The sequence below is a fragment of the Myotis lucifugus genome, unplaced genomic scaffold (assembly GCF_000147115.1).
Source record: "Myotis lucifugus unplaced genomic scaffold, Myoluc2.0 scaffold_64, whole genome shotgun sequence".
Taxonomy (NCBI): domain Eukaryota; kingdom Metazoa; phylum Chordata; class Mammalia; order Chiroptera; family Vespertilionidae; genus Myotis; species Myotis lucifugus.
In genome coordinates, this window is record NW_005871112.1 from 1,355,716 (window position 1) to 1,379,206 (window position 23,491).

At 41.3% G+C, this 23,491-nt stretch overlaps 1 protein-coding gene across 1 annotated transcript in view; it reads left to right on the forward strand.

Moving 5' to 3' along the window:
- ABCC4 (ATP binding cassette subfamily C member 4) overlaps positions 1–23,491 on the forward strand; it is a 235,906-nt gene that overhangs the window by 110,654 nt on the left and 101,761 nt on the right. Inside the window, exons 12-13 of the mRNA XM_023754706.1 lie at positions 788–882; positions 2,668–2,814. Of these exons, the coding sequence (XP_023610474.1) occupies positions 788–882; positions 2,668–2,814 (242 nt within the window). The remainder of the gene's footprint in view (positions 1–787; positions 883–2,667; positions 2,815–23,491) is intronic.

Consider the following 23,491-nt stretch of genomic DNA (forward strand, 5'->3'; position numbering starts at 1 on the left):
TGCTGAGACATCCACCTCACATCCTTTGCATTCCTCTCTGTTCTATATATTTTGTTTTTCTCATATACAGGGTAAATATTCACAGAGACATATCGCCGATACATAACTCACTTAAATGATACCATATAAATTTTATCTATGATAAAATGTTGCTTAGCAGGCAGGCACTACTGTGACAGTCGTCATGTAATAATTATGGTGATTAGAGAAAGAAGATAAAAAGACAAAATAATGTCTCCTGTCTTTTTTTTGATGATTTATTTACAATGTTTCTGATTGATAATCTGCTTCAAAAAAAAAATATTGTTTATTTTTAATTAACCCAACCTTTGCCACATAACTACTTAGTTCATTCTGTTAAAAAGGCTTATCCCTCCATTTACTTTCTTTGATCTTCGGGGTCTTCTACGTTAAATACCTTGCTTAGTTGTTCGTTAAAAAAAAAAATGGTCCCCCCCCCCCCCCCCCCCCCGAGACCTCACTTAGTTTCCCTGAAGAAAAAGAAAGTTCTTGCTGGGGGACCATGACCCTCCCCCGGTCTCTCCTATGTCAGATCCTCAGCAGGGTCTTCACAGACAATTCTGAGACCTCAAAGTCATGATTCAAATTGAATTTTTATAAGGTAGACAGGCACCCACAGGACCCTGTGAGCTGGGAGTCATCTTCCAGCATAGAACATGTCTCCCAAGTTGAGGATAAGTGGGTTTTTTTGTTTTTGATTTTGTTTGTTTTGGTATTTATCTAAATTCCATCTGTAGTTTAATATTTTTCCTGCCTTGTTCCATAGGGCAAATCAACAGAGCGCTGGGAATGTCACTGTAAATGGACAAGGAAATGTAACTGAGGCGTTGTCTCTTAACTGGTACTTAGGGATTTATTCAGGTAAAGTGTCATCACTTGGTCTATTATATGAGAGTCTGAGGTGCTTACAATGAGCCTGTGTGAGGGACTAGGCTTCCGGGAGTAATTCAGTAATGTCTTAACAGATTAAGGGTCTGAGTCGAATTTACTTTGTGAATTAATTAGAATAATTATTTTTTTAAAAATCTACTAGAAGAAAGAGGTTCAGTGAAGACTCTTAATTTGCTCTGTACTGGATTTTGGAAGTTAAACCGGGATTGAGCATTCAGAAAATCAGCCACTGGAAATATGTGGCTATTGTCTATTCTAATAGGTTGCTTTAGCTAAATCTTATATTATTATATGGATGGGCAAGGGGATTAGAAACGGATCCCCACCCTCTGGTTCGGATTGTTCCAATTCTGTATGAATAAACCCTGGCTTTTGTTGAATTTGGATGCAATCCTCTGGCAGCAAGGCCCCCCAAATAAAAGCATTATTCCCTTGCAGGTATGCAAAGCTTCCCTCACCGTGCTGCTCATCTCTTGGGCTTCACTAATTACTTAAGAGGGAAGCTAAGCAGGGAGAAACCCAGTGTCTGGGAATTAGGCTGCCTTCTCTTTCTTACCTCGAGATCACAATGTTATCGCCTTCCCAACTGTGGGAGTAATTTAACATCTGGCTTGACAGGCCAGCATTACCACCGCGCTCCATTTTCACAAGAGTGCTTAGAATATATGTAGCATTCCATACTTTTTAAAGGAAATCCTCATCTAAAATTTTAAGTATCCCCGCAGGTATCACTCATGCATGCTTTCCTCAAAGCTAGAGTGAGTCTTGTTTGTAAGAACCCACTCATTGAAAGGTGGTATTTATTTCGTTGATCACTCGCTAAGAAATCTAAATCCATTTGCTGTTTACCTTCCATATTGGTGGACAATGGATGACCTAAAGGAAGAGGGAAATGGTTCTGTCATATATTCATGTCGGATGATGGGCTACGGAAAATGCCTGTTGATGGAATTAAGAAATCTGACCAGCTTTCAGAGTTTGAACAAATGATGTGTTACCTGAAGGGGGAAAAATACTTAGTGGAATATTTATTGCAAAAGTTATCCTCACTTTATTTAGCATTGTGAGTTCCAGAGATGTTAGGAGAGCTATTTTAATGTGCATAGTAGGTATTCATTTATGTCATTAATAAAATATATAATTTAAATGATTATGTTCATATAAAATGCTTTATTTATATAAAACACTTAGTGAGATTAGTTCCTCATTCAGGTTAATTATGTTAAAATATTTGTATTTTCTTGAAATTCAGTTATTTAAGAGGTTTTCTAGTTGCAACTTAAGATGGTATTTTTATATTCTTTAAAGGCACTTGGGCATTTTTTACAAGGAAATGGTCAATTATTTCTCCTCTTCCTTGTTAATATCACATGCTGTTATCAAAACACACCACAATTTTAGAGTATGGGACATGTTGTAAGTAGTAAGATTTGGAATATGGAGAAGGGAAGATCAACTACTTTTTATAATTGTCTTTCTTCTGAGTTTTTAATAGACCATGTAATTGAATTAGGAAAGACTAGAATGAAACTGTAGTTTACAGCTGATTTCCCCCCCGTGTAGTTTCTATTTGAGACAAAAATAAATTATTTTATATTCTTTATAAATGTATCTTGCAAATGCATTAAACTCTTAATAGAGCCCAGATCCTTTAAGGAATAGAATACATGATCTCTTTATAAGCTGCCTGCCACCCTTTAGCATTGTTGAAGGGAATGCGGAGACCCTGTGCTGAGGGATGTTTCTTCGTTTCAGGTTTAACTGTGTCTACCGTCATTTTTGGCATAGCAAGATCTCTGTTGGTATTCTACGTCCTAGTTAACTCTTCCCAGACTTTACACAACAAAATGTTTGAGTCCATTTTGAAAGCTCCGGTACTGTTCTTTGATAGAAATCCAATAGGTAAGTCAGATACCAAGTTTATTGGTAAACATGTCTTATTAACACATTTAATGTCTGATTGCGTTTCAGTGTTTGAAAGTGGAGGCAAAGCTTGGAATCAGATCACTCTGTGTGTTGATTCACTTTCTATAAAGAGCTTCACTGATTTCCTCCCAGAGAAAATCGGAATAGAGGGGCATACAAGCTTTTATTCCAGTTTGTGTGTGTGGAAAGATAAACGAATGTTCACTCTGCAGAAGGACTAAGGAAGCCGTTTGCTATGTGGCATATGAAACACCATACATTCAGTGCAGATGTATTTAAATGTGGTTGACCAGCTGCCTAAACATTGGCTGGAGTACATAGTGTGAAGCTGGGCCACCCTTTAGGAAGGCCCTTCTCACAAGGAATCTCTCCACATGAGACAGGCTGTGTGTTTCTTTCATTGGCCATCCATGTCTAGACCAGAGCTCTTGCACCAGCTCTGTGAGGTTTACCTAAAATGGTTATGAAAAGTTAATTAAAATGCAAGCTGGGTGAAATGCAAACATCCTATCCTCTTCAGTAAAAGCTATGAACTGTAGTTTTAAACTAGACTTCTGGTTACCTATTTGAGGCTTGGTCCTACCTGACAGGTGGGTTGCTGGGAGTAATTTTGTTGGTATGCGTGTACCTGGTGGTTTCCAAGTGGTGGATGCCTCCACTCAGAGGCCTTGACTTGTCTTGTTTCTGAGGGTAGCCTCTTGACGTGGGTTCCTATGAAGAGGTAGGTCATCAGCACACATCCCCACTCTGCCCAATTGGTTCGACTTGTGGGGAAGCCCCGGGCGGCTTTGCTTTTGCAGGTAGTGATTGACAGAACCTGTGGAGGCAGGGAGGTGGGTTGGAGGGAGCACAAGGGTGGGTAGCCTTGGTCTGGCTATTTTTTTTTTTTATTTTTTAAAAAATATATTTTATTGATTTTTTACAGAGAGGAAGGGAGAGAGATAGAGAGTTAGAAACATCTATGAGAGAGAAACATCGATCAGCCGCCTCCTGCACATCTCCCACTGGGGATGTGCCCGCAACCCAGGTACATGCCCCCTACCGGAACCGAACCCGGGACCCTTCAGTCCGCAGGCCGACGCTCTATCCACTGAGCCAAACCGGTTTCGGCGGTCTGGCTATTTTTTAAAAAAATATATATTTTATTGATTTTTTACAGAGAGGAAGGGAGAGGGATAGAGAGTCAGAAACATCGATGAGAAAGAAACATCGATCAGCTGCCTCCTGCACACCCCCCACTGGGGATGTGCCCGCAACCAAGGTACATGCCCTTGACCGGAATCGAACCCGGGACCCCTCAGTCTGCAGGCTGACGCTCTATCCACTGAGCCAAACGGGTCAGGGCTGGTCTGGCTATTAACTTGCCATGTTACCTGGGCCAGAGCACAGAGATATTATTGGGTAGGCGCATCTCAAAGCAGGAAGTTGTGGTTAAAAGTGTGGCCTCCAGAGCCTGCTGCCTGGTGTGAATTCCTAAGTAATAACCGGTTATAGTTGCATTGATATTTCTGTCCCAGTTACTTAATTTCTCTGTGCCTGGTTTTCTCCTCTGTAAAGGGAGGATGCTGTTCACACCTCCCTTGCTCAGATATTGTGCGGATTAAATAGGTTGATAGAATCACAGTGCTCAGACCATGGCCAGTGCCTGGTGAGCCTCGGCAGTGACGCCTCGGCACTTCCTTGCCTGTGAAGTGGAAATGACTGCCGCCGCCCTCTCTGTTTCACAGGACTGTTGTGAGGATGAAATAAGACTCTTCCGGAAAGCGCCTTGTGTAGATATGTAGTCAACACATGTTTAGTCCAGGCACCGTGCGAAGCACCGGGAATTGTAAACCGCAGAGGCACACACAGTGGACAGTGTTATATAGCTGTGGTTAGCAAGTGATCGGAAACTTAGGTAGTCTTACAGCCGTAAAGTCGCACCCCTCTGCCGGTTAATGTGAAAGCTACAGTCATTAAGTTTGCAGCACCAAATGGGACTGCATTTCTGTCATCGCTGCCTCTGAATGCTTGTGACCACCGTTAACCATGTGCAAGCCCTGTGGGTTTCCCACGTGCTGGTTTAGTTATTATTCACAGATTTGGGACCAAGTCTCAATCTACGAGGTTGCTAATCCCAGAGCGGCACCGGAGCACTTGTCCTGCCTCCCCCTATTGTATCTATTGCAGGACTGATTCCGTCAAGAAAATAGAAGCCCCCATAACCGTGGTCGGGCTCGCGAGCCGCAGTTTGCCGACCACTGCCCCATAAGAACGCCAGAGATAGGCCTTGCTTGCCCAAAATGTGGAGGGCTCATGAGTTATTTGCTCTTTTAGTGGTAGACTAAAAGGTGCTTTTAATTAAAGAAATTTTTATATGTGGTAGGTTTTAAATTTCCATTTGGATAAAAGTTTTGTACTTCTTAAACTGGGAAGAACAAGCCAACACTATGAATTACGCCTCTTAGTTGACATTGATTCTATGTACTTTAATGGTTATATATTATTTTTCAAAAATTCCCCTCTAGAGCCGCGAGGTAGACATGCTCCATTTTTGAGTTCTATTACATGTACACAAGTGCCTGGAGTCGTGTTGCTCCCCCGTCACAGTGTGTCCTGAGCAGCACGGCGCCTGGAGGCATACTCTCTCTTCTCAGTACTTTACCATTGAGAGCTCGCTCTCCGGGAGACCCGCGGTCAGTGAGTTTCCTGTGAGCTCAGGGTCCTGACTGACGACACCCAGACTTTAGAAAACTGAGGGGACAGTTAGGCCTTTTGTCAGTGTGTACATATGCTCCTCAACTTACAGGGTTACCTCCAATAAACCCATGTCAGTTGAAATTGTCCTAAGTCGCAAGTGCATTTAATATAACTAACCTACGAAACATCAGAGCTTCGCCTAGCCTACCTTAAACATGCTCAGAACACTCACCTTAGCTCACAGTTGGGCAAAATCATCTTGCTCCCCCTGCCCAGCATCACGAGAGAGCATTGCATTGTGTATCACTAGCCTCGGAAGAGAGCAAAATTCAATATTAGGAGTATGGTTTCTACTGAATATAGTAAGTCAAACAATCTTAAGTTTGTGAGTCTGGGACCGACTTTGGTTTTTAGCAAGCTAGACTTGGGCGGAGACTGGTACAGAAACCAGAAACTCCAGGCAGAGGCCCGGACCATAGCCCAGCTTGGATCTGTGGAGGACTTGCCAGAGTTCCCTTCCGTACTCACCCACAGTTCCCGCTTCTGCCATGACATTCCCAATGACCCTGATCTCGACTGTAGCAATGTTGTTCACACGCATTCATGGGTGCTTCCATCCCAGATGTGCTGTCTCCCTTCTAGGATTTCCTCCCAGATCCCCTGCATTTTATTTTGTTCATCAGAGGGGGACACTTTGCAAGTATGCAGAGAGCCAGGCCTCCAGGGCAGGGTCCTGAATCAGCCACCTGCTGCCCTGCCAGAATCCAAGTTCACCTACTCTGACTTAAGGAGAAGGGCAAGGGAGACCTGGAAGTGCAGCTTTCTTCTCAGTAGCAAAGTTTCTCTGAAGGTGACCATTCCAGAGCTGATTTGTAAGAAGGTTCCATTGCTCCAAGCTGCGTGACCATGTCACTCTCCTCTTTAAATCCATATGGTTGCACGAAGTTTCCTTGTTTAGTTGTGTATATAACGTGATACTTTCTTGTCTACTGATATTTCATAACCTTATATATTTAGCTATTTGGGTGAAATTTGAATCCACTAGTGTGAGGCCTTACAATGGCAAAAGCTAGTTTTCTTCTTTTTACCTTCCTTGCTCTCAGCCATCTCTGTTTTTTATTCTCTCCCCCTGAGACGTATTTTGGTAATGGTATTGTGTGTGTCTATTTAGGAACCGCACATTTTCAGCTGCCATAATGTTTCCTACTCATTTTGATTGCAACTCGAGTTGTCTAGTGTCACATGATGTGTCCCCTGCTGTTTGCCACTTTGCCTCTTCCTAGTCGACCTTTGTCCTCTGTCATCGTAGCTCCTTTCAGTTCTCTGAGCTCTTAACACAAGGGTAACGCAATCCCAGGTCAGCAGTAAGTCCTTCAGAAGTTACGAGAGAATTTCTGTTTTAAATTTAAGTCCTGTTTTCCTTGCACACGCAGAATTCATTTCATTTTTTTACATCCGGCACTAGAGGGCAGCATGATCTACATTATCTCTGGGATATAGTGTACGCGGGGCACCTTACTGCAAAACCTGGTTGTTTTTCTTTGAAAGCTTTCTTGGAAATTCCATTTTTATAGCTTTGTCTTTGTATGAGATTTTAAAAGCATTGTTGTGATTTACTATATTTGACACATTAAACTCTTGGGTTTATAAAACATTACTCCCAGCATTGTCCCAGAATATCTAGTATTTCAAACCAGGTTACTTGGATTTTTTTAATTGACACCTTCTTTCCTAGTAACCGGGACAGGCAGCTGCTGACATATTGACTGGATGAATTTTAACTGGGAAAGGCCTGAGTCAAACATGAGTTCAGGGAGACATATGAACCAGTTTCTTCACTTTTCTTCCACGCCATCAGCCAGCAGAGACATTTTATTCTTATCAAGTCTCTTGAATTTCTCCCTTTGTTTTGGAGACAAGATGAGTGGATAGTTGTCTTGTTTTTTTCGTGCCCAACTGTGGTGACATAACCCTTGGCCGAGAGGGTTGACTATAATGAATTCCAGACAAATATGTGTTTATTTGCTTTCAATGTGTTAATTTGGCTTTAAGAAACTGAGCTCCTGGTGTCAGTAGATGATGTTTGTTTATTCTCTCATTTTGGGCTGTGGCCACTATGTTCATGTCACATGACTGAATTTTGTACAGTGGTGTGTGCGCGTGCGCATGTTTGCTAACTTATGCATTCAGTGTAGAAAAAAGTGCAAATTCATATTATTTTGCTATTATTTTGCTCTTTACCAATCAAGTTAAGTTAGGGCTAAAACACTATAGAGAGAAAAGTAAACGTGCTACTGTCTTTTGCCATTTTTACTCTTCCGGTGGAAGGTACTTGGCCCCATTGAGGTGCATGGGAAATGAATGTTTGCATTAGAGTTAAGCGAGACGTTTTCTTGTACGCTCCCTAATCAACCTGCCTGAGTGGAAAGTGAGGCTGGGTAGGTGATTTCACAATCTAACATCCCTGGGTTAGGATGTGCGTTGTGTAGGAGTTGAGGGTTTGGATGAATAGGGTTTGAGCCATTGTCCTGATCCTTCTACCTGGAAATGGACTCCTTCGCACCCACTGTAACTTGCTAAATAAATACCTTGCGGAGAAGTGCAAAGTGAAGCGGCACTGTGAGCTTTTTGTCCTATCAGAGAACCTGTCTTGCTTTGCTATTCATAAAATCAATCCTCAACATCCCTCTGCCTTGCCAGAAAGGGAGAGTCGTCAGTAGAGAAGAAAGGTAATTGTAAGGATACCTATCTGTCTGTTCAGTTCAAATGACCACTGGGGTTAGTGCTAAATGCATATTTTTAACAAGTATAATATTTCAGCACTGTCAAAATTACCTTGACGATAATAGACCTGTTAAATTATAGCTCTGTAAGTTAGGAGGTGAGATGGCTTTGCTTAGCACACATTAATCTATGCCTGTTCACACAAGTGATTCTGCTGAGCAGGGAGCATGTTAGAACAAGAAATACTGGTCCTAAAACCTCTGATTTATGGTAGGTGTTGTTTTGACAGAGCATCATTCAGACGATTTACAAGGCAAGGCTTCGTGTTAAAATATTTCACCAGTGTCATCATTCGTCACCGACATAAATATTCAGTAGTGATGCTTGGAAATTGGTAATATGCCCATTCATGCCAAATCACTCGCTATGTTTCCTTTCAAGTGAGATCTGTTTGTGGATATGGTTAAAAGAAACTACGATTTTTCTTCCTTGAGAGCAGATAAGCTGTAAGAAATTGAGAATAAGAATAACAACCCTCCTGACAGCTTTCATGTAACTCATCTTGCCCAGGTTGCTTTTAGTTCTGGCTGAAGTCCTACTGGCTTTTTGTTTTCTTCTTCCTTTTCTTGCTTGGTGCACATTGTGAAGAACATATTTATAAGTACATTAGTTAAACAGGCTTTTTGTGTTCAAAGGAAGAAGTTAGTCATCATCAGAAAAGCTTTGTTGCAAAACAAAAACACACATTTCCCCTTTCATTTTTCCTTGTTAATCATAACAAATGCAAGTGACTGTAAAGGGAGTAACACAAAAGATTGCATCAATCACGGTGATTCTCAATAGCCACATAAATATTATTTTTTCAGGTTTGAATGAAACAGCTAATAGTTTGAAGTAGGTGTGGTAATTAAATCCTGTCGGGCTGTCACATATTAAGAATAATGTTTTTTCACATAACAATGGTTATATGTACTTAAACTCTTATCAGGGTGATATTAAGTCATATTTTATGGGAGTTGCTCATTTACTGCTAATGGTATCATAAAAGCCTTTGTTACGAGTTTAAATAGTTACATAATTACATATATTTGCTTAATATTGTTATTTTGTCAGTAATCTCTATAAAGGTGATTATTATGCCCTTGACCACGGCTGGTAAATATTGCACCATTTTGGTGTATATTTTTAATCTATTAGAATGTTCTGATTACTCTTTATTCATGTTTTTTTTTTCTCCATGGTAATCATACATGAAACTACTGACAACTTAGTAGCAGAAAAAGCACTGTGTTTGTGATTGTCCAGTAAAATATTACAAAGATAAGATTTGGGAAGCCTGTGCCTTCTTCAAGGCTGTTTTGTAGCCATGTAATCTCTGGATAATGTAACGATGGTATTTGACTTGCGTTTTTTTTTTTTCTTTTTCAAATCATGAATATATTAAGTGGAACATATACATCTCTCATAAGTTCACTCACTACACTACTCTGATATTTGTGGCTATGATGTCAATGCCCCCAAGCTCCTAGCTTTTTCATGGTTTGATGTCCTAGAGCAGTGATGGCGAACCTTTTGAGCTCGGCCTGTCAGCATTTTGAAAAACCCTAACTTAACTCTGGTGCTGTGTCACATATAGAAATTTTCCGATCTTTGCAACCATAGTAAAACAAAGACTTATATTTTTGATATTTATTTTATATATTTAAATGCCATTTAACAAAGAAAAATCAACCAAAAAAATGAGTTTGCGTGTCACCTCTGACACGCATGTCATAGGTTCGCCATCACTGTCCTAGAGCTTAGAGCTAGGCAGTCTTTGGTACTCAAGACTTCCTTGGTGTATCCCATTTTCTGATATTACTATGCCCAATAATTTGGTGTTATATGGGATATGTGATGTATGGTATTTTATAAATTGGATAATTTATAAGTTTTACAAATCATTTAATTTATAGTAATTCAAATACTGTCACTTAAAAGCCTCTCCCTCCCTCCCTCCCTCCTTCCCTTATTACTTCAACATTTTAGCTTTTTGTGACAGAAAATGCATCAGTCTTTTTATGGCATAGTTCATTGCTTTTGTACAACCATTTCCAGAGAAATTAGAATAGCTTTTTGGGCCAGTTCCCACATGAATAAATATTGAGGAGTATATTACTGAGAACCTAGTATGTATAAAGCATAGTCTCCTGACACTAAGTGGGAATCGATGCGGATTTGCTGGATTGAAATTCCGTACAGTTTTGCTATAATGTCAAGTGCTTCCTCTAAAATATATGTGTGTGTGTTTGTTGTTGTTAACGTGCCTTATTTATTTACTTACACTTTGTTAATTCTCGACCGAGGATATTTTTTTCATTGCTTTTGAGAGAGCGTGAAAGGGAGGGGGGAGAGACAGAAACATCGATGTGAGAGAGACACAACGATTGGTTACCTCCCGCACGTGCGCCAGCCGGGATCAAGCCTGCGAGCCTGCAACCGAGGTATGTGCCCTTGACAGGAATCAGTCTGTGGGCCAGTGCTCTAACCACTGAGAAAAACTGGCTAGAGCTACTTATATATTTATTTTAAATTAGAAGATTCTGAAGAGAAACCAACAAGTAGTTATCTGAGACAGATGCACAGGCAGCGCGTGACCCTTGGGTGCCTGTCTGAGGCACATCCCTTAGCTTGGTTCTTGTTCTACACACGCCCCTGTATTTTCTCCTTGAGGTGTATTTCCTGTAAGCCGCTCTCATAAAAGAGACAACTGGTGAAATAAATCACTTTCAAGTCACCGAAAGAGCATTTGTTGAGTTTAATTTTTGAATTCTTCACCCAGATAGCTCCCATTTCTGGCTTTAGAGTTCAAGCTTGTGCCCTTCCACAGCAAACAGCTGTTGATTATTGGCATTTGTTACTTTGTTTTATGAATCTATTTTGATTTACTCTTCTCATGGGTCGGTTCATCTCTGGTTGTCATAGAGAGTAAGATTTGATGTTGAAGCTTTCTTACGAGACCAAGGGTCAAACTTTTATTTTCATTTTATCATTGAAATCTTCATCTTCATCTTATCATTTCTTCCCCGGCCACTTTATTTTGAACGTTATTATTTGTTTTGCCATGAGGAAATTGGGAAAAATCCAAATATTTATAACATCGAGCCTGACGTTTCACTTCACAAAGTTTTGGTGGTGTTTTTAATCACATCTTTATGGTACTTGTCAGAATTACAGTTAAATTATAATTTAGGTAATTATGTGTTGAATGCCTGTCTCTCCTCTTAGCCTTGGGCTCTTTATTAAGTGTATCTATTGTGTTACTACGAAAGCCGCTGAGCCCCGGATTGGGCACGTTGTAGCTGATTAGTAAGTATTTGCAGGCCGGATAGAAGAAGGGATGGTTTCAGGAGTGTACTTGCACCTCTCCATGCCCCACCCATAAAGAGCAATGGAACTTTACAGTGTTGAAATAGAATTAGAGTCTTTATCTTATCCTTTGTTTTTTATATTAAATTGAACTCTCCCCTATAATTTATTTTCAAATGTAGAATTTCTAATAGGTTATTTATGTTGTTTCTGTTATGTGATGGCATGAAGAGAAAACCGTATATATTGGTTCATGGAACTATACTATTCAAGTTCTGTTGTCTGCCAATCAAGGAAACGAAACCATCAAACACCTGATACATTTCTTTGGGGATTAGTTGTGCGTTGAAGATGAATGTCCGCAGTTATGTGGGTTAAATATTTGGTACTTTGTAGTTTTACCTGATAAAAACTGCATGCCCTTAAGAAGTAAACAGGAGGACTACCTCCATTTAAAAACACCAGCAGGCTTTTTAAAACTGTTATTGGATAAGGAGTTGAGAGGTAGGTCCAGAGGTTGCAATGTCCCAGTTCTGCTAGAAACATAGATTTGGAATAACTGTTCCAGTCGCTTATTTCTCTTGCCTCAAGTTTCTGACAGGTAAAAAGGGGATTTTTTCATTCATCAAGTATTGATTGGTTATCTACTAGTTATCAATTGTGGTCCCAAGCATTGGGGCAAAAAGTCCCTGTCTTGGAGACATTTCCACACTTAAATAATTGCAGACAATGGATGGTTTCTCTCTCTCTCTCTCTCTCTCTCTCTCTCTCTCTCTCTCTCTCTTTTTAAAGGCAATATTCCGATTCCATATAGAAAAGAAGTATACACACAGCACACTCACACTCACCAACATAGCCCTATGGCATATTTCTTTTTCACAATCAATTACGTAAGTGGTTGGCCTTGATTTTCTAAAATTTCCAAAAAGTGTTCTGGAACTTCAAGATGAATTGTTTTCAAAATGAAATCATACCAGTGGGAGTGTGAGAGGAATTTAGGAAACAAAATAAGTGATTCTTTATTTAAGATCCTAATCTCTAAGCTTACAGCAAACTCAACCTGGTTTCTAAGCAGACTGGTGACTCGACTCACTTTCCTGACCCATCCGGGACTCTGGGTGCTGGAACTCATTTCAGACCAGTGATAGGGAAAGGAGAGGGCAACCAGGACTTCCAGTTGTTGCCCTTTACAGGTATCTACATGCCATTCTCTTTGGGCCTTTTAGAAGTGTTTCAGATGCCCTGACCGGAGGTAGAACATAAGCAATGGCGTTTTCTTCTTAAGTAATGTTATCATGAAATCAGCTATGATCTGTCAAGTGCTCTCTTCTCATTCTTGGTAACCAGGATTAAACTTTTAGAGACTACCTCCTCATTTAGGTAAGAAACTTTTTAATACCTAGAAAAAAGATGACAAGCTTCAAAGTACACTTTGAGTGGAAATTTATGAAAATACTGTGGTTAAATGGAAAGCTATCATGAAATCAGGTTCTCTGTTCTGGAAATATTTTCCTTTCATTTCTTTTTTTTGCATTTGCATTTTAATAGATTGTATCACATGGGGAAATGTTTCAACCTCTTGAACACCTGGAAAGTCTATTTTAGACTTGTTATGTGTTTAAGAGTCTTTATCCAGACATTTTCCAAACACAGTCCTGCTCCTCAAGAGAGGAAAATCCTGCCTCCAGGTCAGCTGGTGGTGGAGAGCGTGCAGCAGAGCAGCTGTGCAGCCAGGGAGACTGCCCTGCTTGCTTTTCAGCCTTAGGCCCTGATTTTGGGATGTTTAAGTCAATAATTAGTTAAGGATTTCTCTCTGAACTTCAAGTGGAAGTTTCTAGAAGTCAATAATTAGTTGGTGATTTCTCTCTGAACTTCAAGTGGAAGTTTCTAGAAGTGTTCTTTTGATTCCATGACTGATCGCATCCTTCACTCTGAGTGAGGCACCCACTTTTTTTCTTCTTCTTCACAAAGGTAGTTGAACAGATACTACAGAGTATGCGGAGTTGCCTTCACATATAGTATTTCCTCCCATATATAATTCCATATATTTAGATCAGCAGCGGTGCTTTGAGACGTTGTCAGAATCATGGATTAATTTTTTTATTACCTTTAAATATTGAACAATAAACTAAGAAGGAAATAGTTGCTTTCTTGTATAGAGTTATTTTTATTATATATTTTTTTCATTCTTTTTTTCCTGTTGTTGTCAGAATGGCCTGGGATCATAAAATTTATTTCTTTGGCAGGAACCATTAAATTATTGTTCTTCCCTTTTAGCAGAATAAAATGGTATTAACATCTTTATTTTTTTTTTTTATTTTTTATTTTTTTTAAATATATTTTATTGATTTTTTACAAGGAGTCAACATGGTTTAATGAATTCCACCAATAAGCGGTCTTATAGACAGAAGTACTTCTTATCCCCCACCGGGGATGTGCCCGCAACCCAGGTACATGCCCTTGACCGGAATCGAACCTGGGACCTTTCAGTCCAGTAATCAGTGTTACTAGAAAATTGTTCTTCTTGACTTCAAGATTAAATAAATAGTTGTTGACATAAAGCTAATATAAATCTTCTCTGCATTTTCTTTTACTTTAAAAGGAGTCAACATGGTTTAATGAATTCCACCAATAAGCGGTCTTATAGACAGAAGTACTTCTTATTGGTGCCAGCTTTTTACTTTAGTCTTGACATAGTCCTGTAAGTGAAAGGAAAATAAACACATTTCAAGATGGTGAGTAATCAGTGTTACTAGAAAATTGTTCTTCTTGACTTCAAGATTAAATAAATAGTTGTTGACATAAATAGCCAGAGTAATAAAAGGGAGCACCTGTGTAATCCAGACAATCTGGTTTATCATACAATCAGATAAGCTGCTGTTTATTCACAAATCTTCGTCTTCAACCAGGTGACTAGAGTTAACTCATACATTAGGGAATTCTGAAAATTGAGTTAAGAAGCCTTAATTCCCTTTGATGCCAAATTTCCCATCCACTTACATCTCTTTTCACAAATAAGACAATAGGAATTTAATGCTTAATAGTCCTGGCCTTCAGGAATGTCGTCTTCTCTTGGTTCTTCCTGTATCAAAGTCGATAAATTTTCCAGAGGAGATTAGGGTTTGAAATTGTAGGTGACAAATAAGTACCTTGCAAGTTTTGGGATATTTTAAAAAATATATAGCTCATCTTTTCTCTCCCCTTCTCTTGTCGAGTTTTTATTTGCTGTCAGCCGAGAGAGAACTTTGGTTGTAGACATTGTGGAACTGTTACTGGGCAGGGAGTTGAGAGGTAGTTCGAGTTGTTGCTTAGTCCCGTTTCCTCTAGGAACATGACTGTGGGATTCCTGGGCCAGTCACTTCGCCGGCACCGTCAGGATCCTCAGGTTGAAGCACAATTACATCTCCAGCAGCATTCGATGCGGTGTGGGGTGGGGCGTGTGTGCGAGAATGAGAGAGCTTTCTTTTTGTTAGATTGCCACACCAAAATTAGATTACATCATTAGATTTTTAAAAGAGATGTTATATGTATAGTTAGAAAATTAGCCTGCAAGTAAAGGGACCTTTGACTCTCCTCATCACCAAATCGGATTGGTATTCCTTTACTAGTATGTTCCAGTAGTGGTTTTGAACCACCATGTGATTTGGGATTGGCGGTGCCCCGGGGAGCCCCCATAGCAAAGGTAAAGACAACAGACTTTAGAATCAGCCCTCCTGAATGTGCATTCCAGCCCTGCCACTGTACACTCCTACGGGGGGGGGGGGGGGGGTGCGGGGAAGGTGGTGGATGGGTGGGTGATAGTAGTATAGTAATAGTCCTAACCATCTTTATGTGTGTGAGAATTAATATATGTAAAGCATTTGAAACAGTGCCAAGCAAATAGCTGAATGATTTTTAACTAAGTGCCATGATAAGTATTTGTGTTTTTCTGCCCCCTCCCTTTTTTTTTTTTTTACAAAATTCAAATAAATATGCAAATTTTGATAAAATAGCAGGGAGTTGGGATGGACCTGTGTGTTTTCTCAGACACAACGAAAAATAGATAAATGACCAAGACTAACGAGCCACAAAACAAAATCAAACGGCATGTTTTTGTGTTTGCTTGTTTTGTTTTGTTTTCATTGGGGCTTTGCTTCACTCCAGAGTTCATTTTAACTTAATTTGGTTTCACAACGAGAGCTCGTTTTGCATGTAAGTACCAAACATCTGGTTTACTTTTTACTTGAAAATGATACGGCTGAAGTTTATTACAGGTCTATTGTGTAATTAAGGAAAGACAGTTTGAAATTTTATAAAGTAAGTTCTATTTAAATAGAACATTGGGATTATTCCAGGGAAGTGGATATACTTCCTTGGAGTAGCAGGAACTTACTATTTTTTTTAAAAAAAATATGCCATAACTGGTCAAATGTAGAACTTCTATCTGTTCTCACCCTCTTTTTTTTTTTTAAAAAAAAAAGCATGAAAAATGACAAATTTCACAAATGAAAGTTAAAGTTGACCTAAGGCAGTTTTAGATTGTCGAGCCTTCAAATTTTATTCATGGGATGTTTTTTAGAGACATTCCGTGTTTTGTTCACTCCAGGTAATTCCGGGCAGTCCTTGTGCATTTTTATCAGATGGGCATCCTGATACTTTAAAACTCCCTCTTGTGCTAAATGTGGTTAAAAGCAGCCTGGGAAGAAAATGAAATTTGTGGCTAGCTATTATAAACTTTGGATTATATTTTTAAAGCAGTTAAAGGAATAATAAATCTAATAGAACAGATACAACTCTTCTATTTAGACTCCCCAATTAGCATTAATAAACTAACAATTTAAATGCCATAAATTATTGGCTGGGTGTAATGGCATTGGAGTCTATGAAGAAATACATAGTTTTGGGCGGAGAGACCTAAATGAAAACAGAGTGCTTACTAGTTTAATACCTGCCAGTGATCCTATCATCCTGCAGAACTTGCCTAGAAATAATGTGATAGATAAAAGCAGAAGAGAACCAAAGCTGTGCTGTTTGTAAAGATGTCAGAGGATTATTATATTAATTTTCACGCATCTTCTCATGTTTAAGCAATCTCTTGCATAAGAGAGGTTTCATCTGTTGACAGTTATAATCTCACTAGAGGCCTGATGCATGAAATTCATGCAAGAGTAGGCCTTCCTTCCCCCAGCTGCCGGCACTGGCTTCCCTCTGGCACCCGGGACCCGGGCTTCCCTCCGGACGTCTGGTCTAATTAGCATATTGTGCTTTTATTATAGATTTCCTAGCAAACTGAAGATCAGCTGGAAGTATAATACATTTGGAATATTTCCCCATGTCGTATCATTTTATAGCAATATCATAAATTTATTTGATAATTTCAACTTACCAAAATACTGTCATTTCCATTGTCTCATTTCATCTTCAATAGCAACAAGAAATTGCTGCAGTCTCTCATTTCTCTGGAGCTTGTCCACAGCTATGCCTGTGCCTTACCCAGTCCTCTTGTTATTGTCACCATAGGTTTTCTTGTGGGAACCATTGCAATATGATGCCTGTAATTGGAAATGAAAGAACCATCCCAGCCAGGGTGACTCAGGTGGTTGGAGGGCCATCCCTTGTCCTGAAGGGGTGCCAGTTCGATCGACGTTTCTGTCTCGCGTGGTATATCCTTGTGCATCTCAGATGAATCTTAAATTCTTTGACTTTTTGTGAAACTTTTGTTTTCTTTGCCAAGTTTGAGAATGATAAAGAATGTACCTGAGACGTAGGTGAAAAATGAATTAACCAAAAAACTAAAATAAGGAATAATGTGTTTTTATCTGAAAAAAAGAAAAACACTTTGTTGGACTCTCTTCTCTGTTAACGTTTTGACAATATCTCGGTTTGACGACATCCTGGGGCATTTGAGAGCTGGGCCCATTCAGCCTTGAGCGGGCTTGTGGCTTGCAAGTCCTAATGTCTTGGGGAATTAAAGCTCTCTTTCCTTTCTGAAGTAAATGTTAGGAATTTTAGAACTGTGACTAGTGGGTGTATTCAGCTATAAGGAAGCCTTTCTGTGATGAGCTCAGGACTTTTCACCTGCAGGCTGTGGGGTCCGTGGCTGCCCTAGGGACTGGGGTCCTGCAGGGTTTTGCTTCATTACTAGCCTACACGGGTGTTATTTAATGCCACCAAGTTGCGAATGCTGGTAAGGAACACAGTTAAGGTCATGGTCTGAAAGAACTTTGATGTCCTGCAGAAGCCTGATTTCCCCCTAATATGCGTGAAAAGCTTGTGCAGTAGAGCTCTTAGGAGATGAATAATTGTTCGTGTAGGTTACAATAGCAGACATCCCCTGGGAGTGATGGTAATGTTTTCTAGAATATGATTTGGAGGAAAAGGGGGAAGAACTGGTTTGCTAAAATTAGCCATGGAAATCCACAAATACTAGGCCAAGAATATTCCCGCAAATGCATCAGCTGGGTTTTACCAGGAGCGATGGCCAGATAGGTTTACAGGTCATGTCTATTTAGAATTTCTGATTGTCTTAAGAGTTCAGCTAAAGGATTTCCTTAAGGTTTCAAACCTTCTTCAGGCCCTTCTCCCGTCTCCTTAGTTCTTAGGTTTTTGAAAGAATGCATGGAAGGCAGTTACTCTGTGCCTGTTGATTCTTAGGGCCACTGTCCTGGCATAGGCCTTCGTAGCCTGGATGACTGAGAAGGCTTGCTGGTCATTTTGTGTGCCAGTGCAAGAGAAAAGTTCTAGTTCCACTTCAGGATTGAATACACATGCAGATTCCTCGGGCAGTCCATACCTTGTTATTAGGCGATCTTGGTGTAACATTGGTTCATAACATTATGTAAGTTTCAGGTGTATAATTCTATAATACATCTGTATATTGCACTCTTTCTCACCACCCAAAGTCTAGTCTCCTTCCTTTACCATATATTTGACACCCTTTTACCCTCTTCATTTTTTTCCCCTCTGGTTACCACCATACTGTTGTGTGTGTCTGAATTTTTCGTTTGCTTGTTTGTTGCTTTCTGTTTTATATCCCACATATGAGTGAAGTCATGAATCTTGTCCTTTTTGTGTCTGACTTATTTTACTTAACATGATATTCTCAGGACCTATTCACATTGCTGCAAATGAGGATATTTCATTATATTCTGTGCCTGAGTAGCACTCCATTCTATAAATGTACCACATCTTCATTATCCAGTGATCCATCAAATAATACTTAGGCTGTTTCCATGTATTGGCTATTGTGAATAAGGCTGCAGTGAACATAGTGGTACATGTGTCTTTAGGAATAAGCATTTTCAAATTTTTTGAGTAGATACCCAGAAGGATCGTGTGTCACATGGTAGATCTATTCTTAATTTTTTGAGAAACCACCAAACTGTTTTTCATAGAGTCTACACCAGTTTACAATCCTACCAGCAGTGCGTGAAGGTTCCCTTTCTTCCACATCTTCTCCAACTTATTTCTTTAGAGCAGGGTTGGGGAACGTCCAGCCCGTGGGCTGAATAAGGCCTGGGAAATCATTTTCTCTGGCCTTGCCAAGGCCTTAGGAGTGAGTTAATTAAATGTTTTACCAAATATAGCTGGCTAATTTTTCAGTTGATAGTTTTGTATGGCCTGCAAATCTATCATAATAAAAGCGTAATATACAAATTGACCAAATGACCAAACAGCATAACGGCTATTTGGATGACTTTCGGACGACCACGTAGTGACACGCACTGGTGCCAAGCCAGCCAAGGCAGGTGTGATGCGATTGGTTGGGGGGGGTGGGGGGGCCACCATCGCCCCACGATTGCCCTGCAGAGGGAAGTTCAGGCCATCCTCTGCGGGGCGATCGATGGGAGGCGGGGGGCTCTCCATGATCGATCGCCCCGCAGAGGGAGGCCCAGGCCACTGGCCGGTGGGGCGATTAATTTGGGATGGGGGTGGGGCAGGATTCTGTCATTGCCCCAGAGAGGGAGACCCAGGCCACCCTCTGTATGGCGTTTGATCGCGGAGCCCTGGCCGGGTGGGCAGGGCCTCCCTCTGATGAGCCCCGCAATCGATTGCCTCAAAGAGGGAGGCCCAGGCTACCCAGCCGGCAGCGCTGCGGTGGGTGGACAGGACCTCCCTCTGCTGGGCGATTGATTTGGGGGCCCCGCAATCAATCACCCCACAGAGGGAGGCCCAGACCTCCAGCAAGCGACACTGTGGCAGAAGTGTGGGGCCGGCCAGCAATTGCCCCGCAGAGGGAGGCGACTGGTGGTGGGGGGGTGGGGGGGGCAGCGCCGCACAGATGGCAAGCAGTGGCAGCTGCAGGGGCGGGGCCAGCTGCCAGCAGCCGGGGGAAGGAAAGCCCCGATAGGCCCTGATCGATAGGCCCTGATCGCCGGCCAGGCATTGGGACCCTACCCCAGGGGTCCTGGATTTCGAGAGGGCGCAGGCTGGGCTGAGGGACACCCCTCCCCATTCCCCCCAGTGCATGAATTTCGTGCACCGGGCCTCTAGTTACGTTATAAATATCCATATGGCCCTTGGCAGAGAAAAAGGTCCCCCCCCTCCCCGCGCCCCTGCTTTAGACTATCTTGTTTCTCATTTAGAGCCTGTGGAGGCCCATGGACTGCCCTGTCCTCTGAGTGAGATGGGAGAATGGAGGCAACCCCTCCCACAGTTGAGGAAATATAGAGCCTAGTGAGTGAATCCGTTGTGCCAGGGTGGTGGGAGAGCACTGGGCTCGTGATGATGTGTCAGGTTTTCAGTGGTTGACAACATGGTGAGGAGAGACTGAGGAAGAAGGAGTATCTGGGGAAGGCTGCAGACGTGCAATTGCTCCGAGTGGCATTGGGAGAGGTGGGGCGTTGGTATAGTGGAAGCGACTTACAGAATCTAATTTTGGTGATGGATCATAGAATAGATCAAAACGAGCCCTAAAAGCCAGGAGGTCAGCACGGAGCAATCTGAGTTGTTGCCATCTTTGTGCCAAGAGATGGCATGGTAATTATGAACGCCCATACCAGAATAGATGCGATTAACCACTCAAATATTCTGCACCAGAGTCGAGATGGGGCTTTGTGCAGGTGTGAGCTGAGTAGGGAAGTGCAATTGGATATAACACGGGTTAATTATCTTGAAGCTGCACAGAAGGAACTTAGGATGAAGAGAAAAATGAATTCTTGTATTTCTTGAGTTTAAACAATTTCTGTAAACCCTGCTTTCTTAAAGTGGAGGCAGACTGGAACCACATAAATGTGTGCATTGCTTCTAAGCACTCACAGCCCTTCTCGGCATGGGCTGTGGGGGTGCCCAGGCAGGGGAGGCTCCTGGAGCTGGGGTATTTTCGCCCACCTCCCACACAGCTTGCCCTCATCCTTTTGTCTCAGGGCCAAGTTTCTGGGTTGCAGCTGCCACAGGAACAAGCTGAAATGTTCCCTCTTGTTTTGAATGCGACTAGTGATTATTTCCCTCCCCTACCTTCTATTGACACCAACCTTTGGTGATCTCTTGCAGCACTCATTTAGGTGGTCAGTGCCTACGTTGTCCTCGGCTCTCAGTATGAAGTTCTCGTAATGTCTGTTTTCTAAACAGGGAAAATACAGAAAATGCCAGTTTCGAAACATATTCACTTAATCTTACATCTGTTGAGGCCTATCATGGGTCAGGCATGGTGTTATCCAGACCTCTGTGTCTTCTGCTTGACGTCACATTAGGGCCCAAAGAAAAGGTGGGTGTGGTGGGCACTGTGGAGGAAGAGGCCCAGGGACCAAGAGAGGTTTGAGGTGACCTGAGCAAGTTTGAGGAGGGGTTGCTGTTAGAGCTTCTCTGGTGGATCTGACCAGAGAATGAGTCCGGTTACCCAGGAAGTGGGAACGGGTGTTTGTGGTGATACTGGCCCTGGAAACCAGGGAAAGAAGGCTGGAATGGAGTGAGTGTGGGCAAGAGTGATGGGAAGGGTTTCCACAGAGCCATCCAGGTGGGATTGTGCCGAGCGTGGGAAGAATTTTAACTCTATTCCTTTTTTAAAAAAATATATATATATATTTATTGATTTTAGAGAGGAAGAGAGAGGGATAGAGAGATAGAAACAGCAATGATGAGAGAGAATCATTGATTGGCTGCCTCCTGCATGTCCCCTACTGGGGATCAAGCCCGCAACTTAGGCATGTGCCCTTGGCCAGAATCGAACCTGGGACCCTTCAGTCCGCAGGCCAACGCTCTATCCACTGAGCCAAACCGGCTAGGGCTTAATTCTATTCCTAAAGCAGTGGGAAGTGTTTCTGTTTGGTAAGAGACCTGATCACACGACTACCTGTGATTGCCAAAGCTGTGTCTCATTGAAGGACCTCATAATGGGTAGAAAGGGATATTTTGGATAGTATGACATAAGTTTTGTAACTATCTGGTTCACACTTCACCACTTGGCTTGTGGCCATTTGGTTCTTCGGCTTTAACTTAATTGCATCTGGTATAACTGTGGCAAATTCTGTTTTGTCACTGTTCAAAGTGCCTCACAAAGAGGAGAAAACCGATGTATTTTATTATACCTTTAATCCAGAAAAGTATTGCACGTTGGTTAAAATCTGTACTTGTGCACATTTAACTGGAAACTCCCAGGGAGATTAATATATTGCCTTATTAACTGGTTTTTGTAGTTATAAATGATGGGTAACAGTTTCAGTAATACACCTACCATTAGTTATTTAAAAAGTGAGTTTCAGTAACGTTCGGCTCTGGAATAGCATTTAAGTTGCAGGAGGCAGCTACAGAGGCTCCACTTTGGAGACTTACAGACTTGAGCTTTCTGAAAGTTTCATTAGTGTCAGAGGGGGTTTATCATAAAGGACATTTTTCTGTAAAAATAAAAATGCTGTTCGGTGGTACCCCTCCCCGCCACCCCATTCCCTGAAAAAAAATAAAACTTTGGTGCTTAATCAGGGTTCCAGATGTTTGTATGTATGTATTTATTTGGATATTTATAGTGTTTTCTGTCAAGCAGTTTGCCTCCCTGGGTGCATTCCAGAAATTTTAAAAACATACATGGCAAAGCCACAAAGATCAAAGACCGGCGTCTTATGGACTCTTTGCAGCACTTTGGGCCGGTCCCTAAAATTATTTATGTTAAAAGAACCAAGCAAGAGCTCTTACTGTCCACGGCGTGTTTGAGGAATGTTCTGGATGGGGCCTGAAGAACCTGGTGAAAAACCTGTCTCAAGTGGAGTTCTTCTCTGCTGAGTGTGGGGATTTACCTGAAACCCTCCTATGGCACAAAGACGTTGGGGACATCTCTAGTCTCTTATATTTCCACATTTTAATGTTGTTTTTTTAGTATATGTGCTGCCGAAGCAAGCATGTATTGTTTTTTAATTGCTTGATTTGAGAGACAGGTAGATAGATAGATAGATATCCTTTCTTTTTTTGATTAGTTAAATCTTTATTGTTCAGATTATTACATTTGTTCCTCTTTTTTCCCCCATAACTCCCCTCCACCCAGTTCCCACCCCACCCTCCTCCCTCACTCCCCACCCACTGTCCTCATCCATAGGTGCACGATTTTTGTCCAGTCTCTTCCTGCATTTCCCACACCCCTTCCCCCCCAAGAATAGTCAGTCCACTCCCTTTCTATGCCCCTGATTCTATTATAATCACCAGTTCATTCTGTTCATCAGATTATTCACTTGATTTTCAGATTCACTTGTTGATAGATGTGTATTTGTTGTTCATAATTTGTATCTTTACCTTTTTCTTCTTCTTCCTCTTCTTAAAGGATACCTTTCAGCATTTCATATAGAACTGGCTTGGTGGGGGAGGAACTCCCTTTAGCTTTTTCCTAATCTGTGAAACTCTTTTTCTTGACCTTCAATTTCGGAATGAAAAGCTTTTGCTGGGAAAAGGAATCTTGGTGGGAGGAGTCTGGGAAATCCATCCACTTGAAATATTTCTT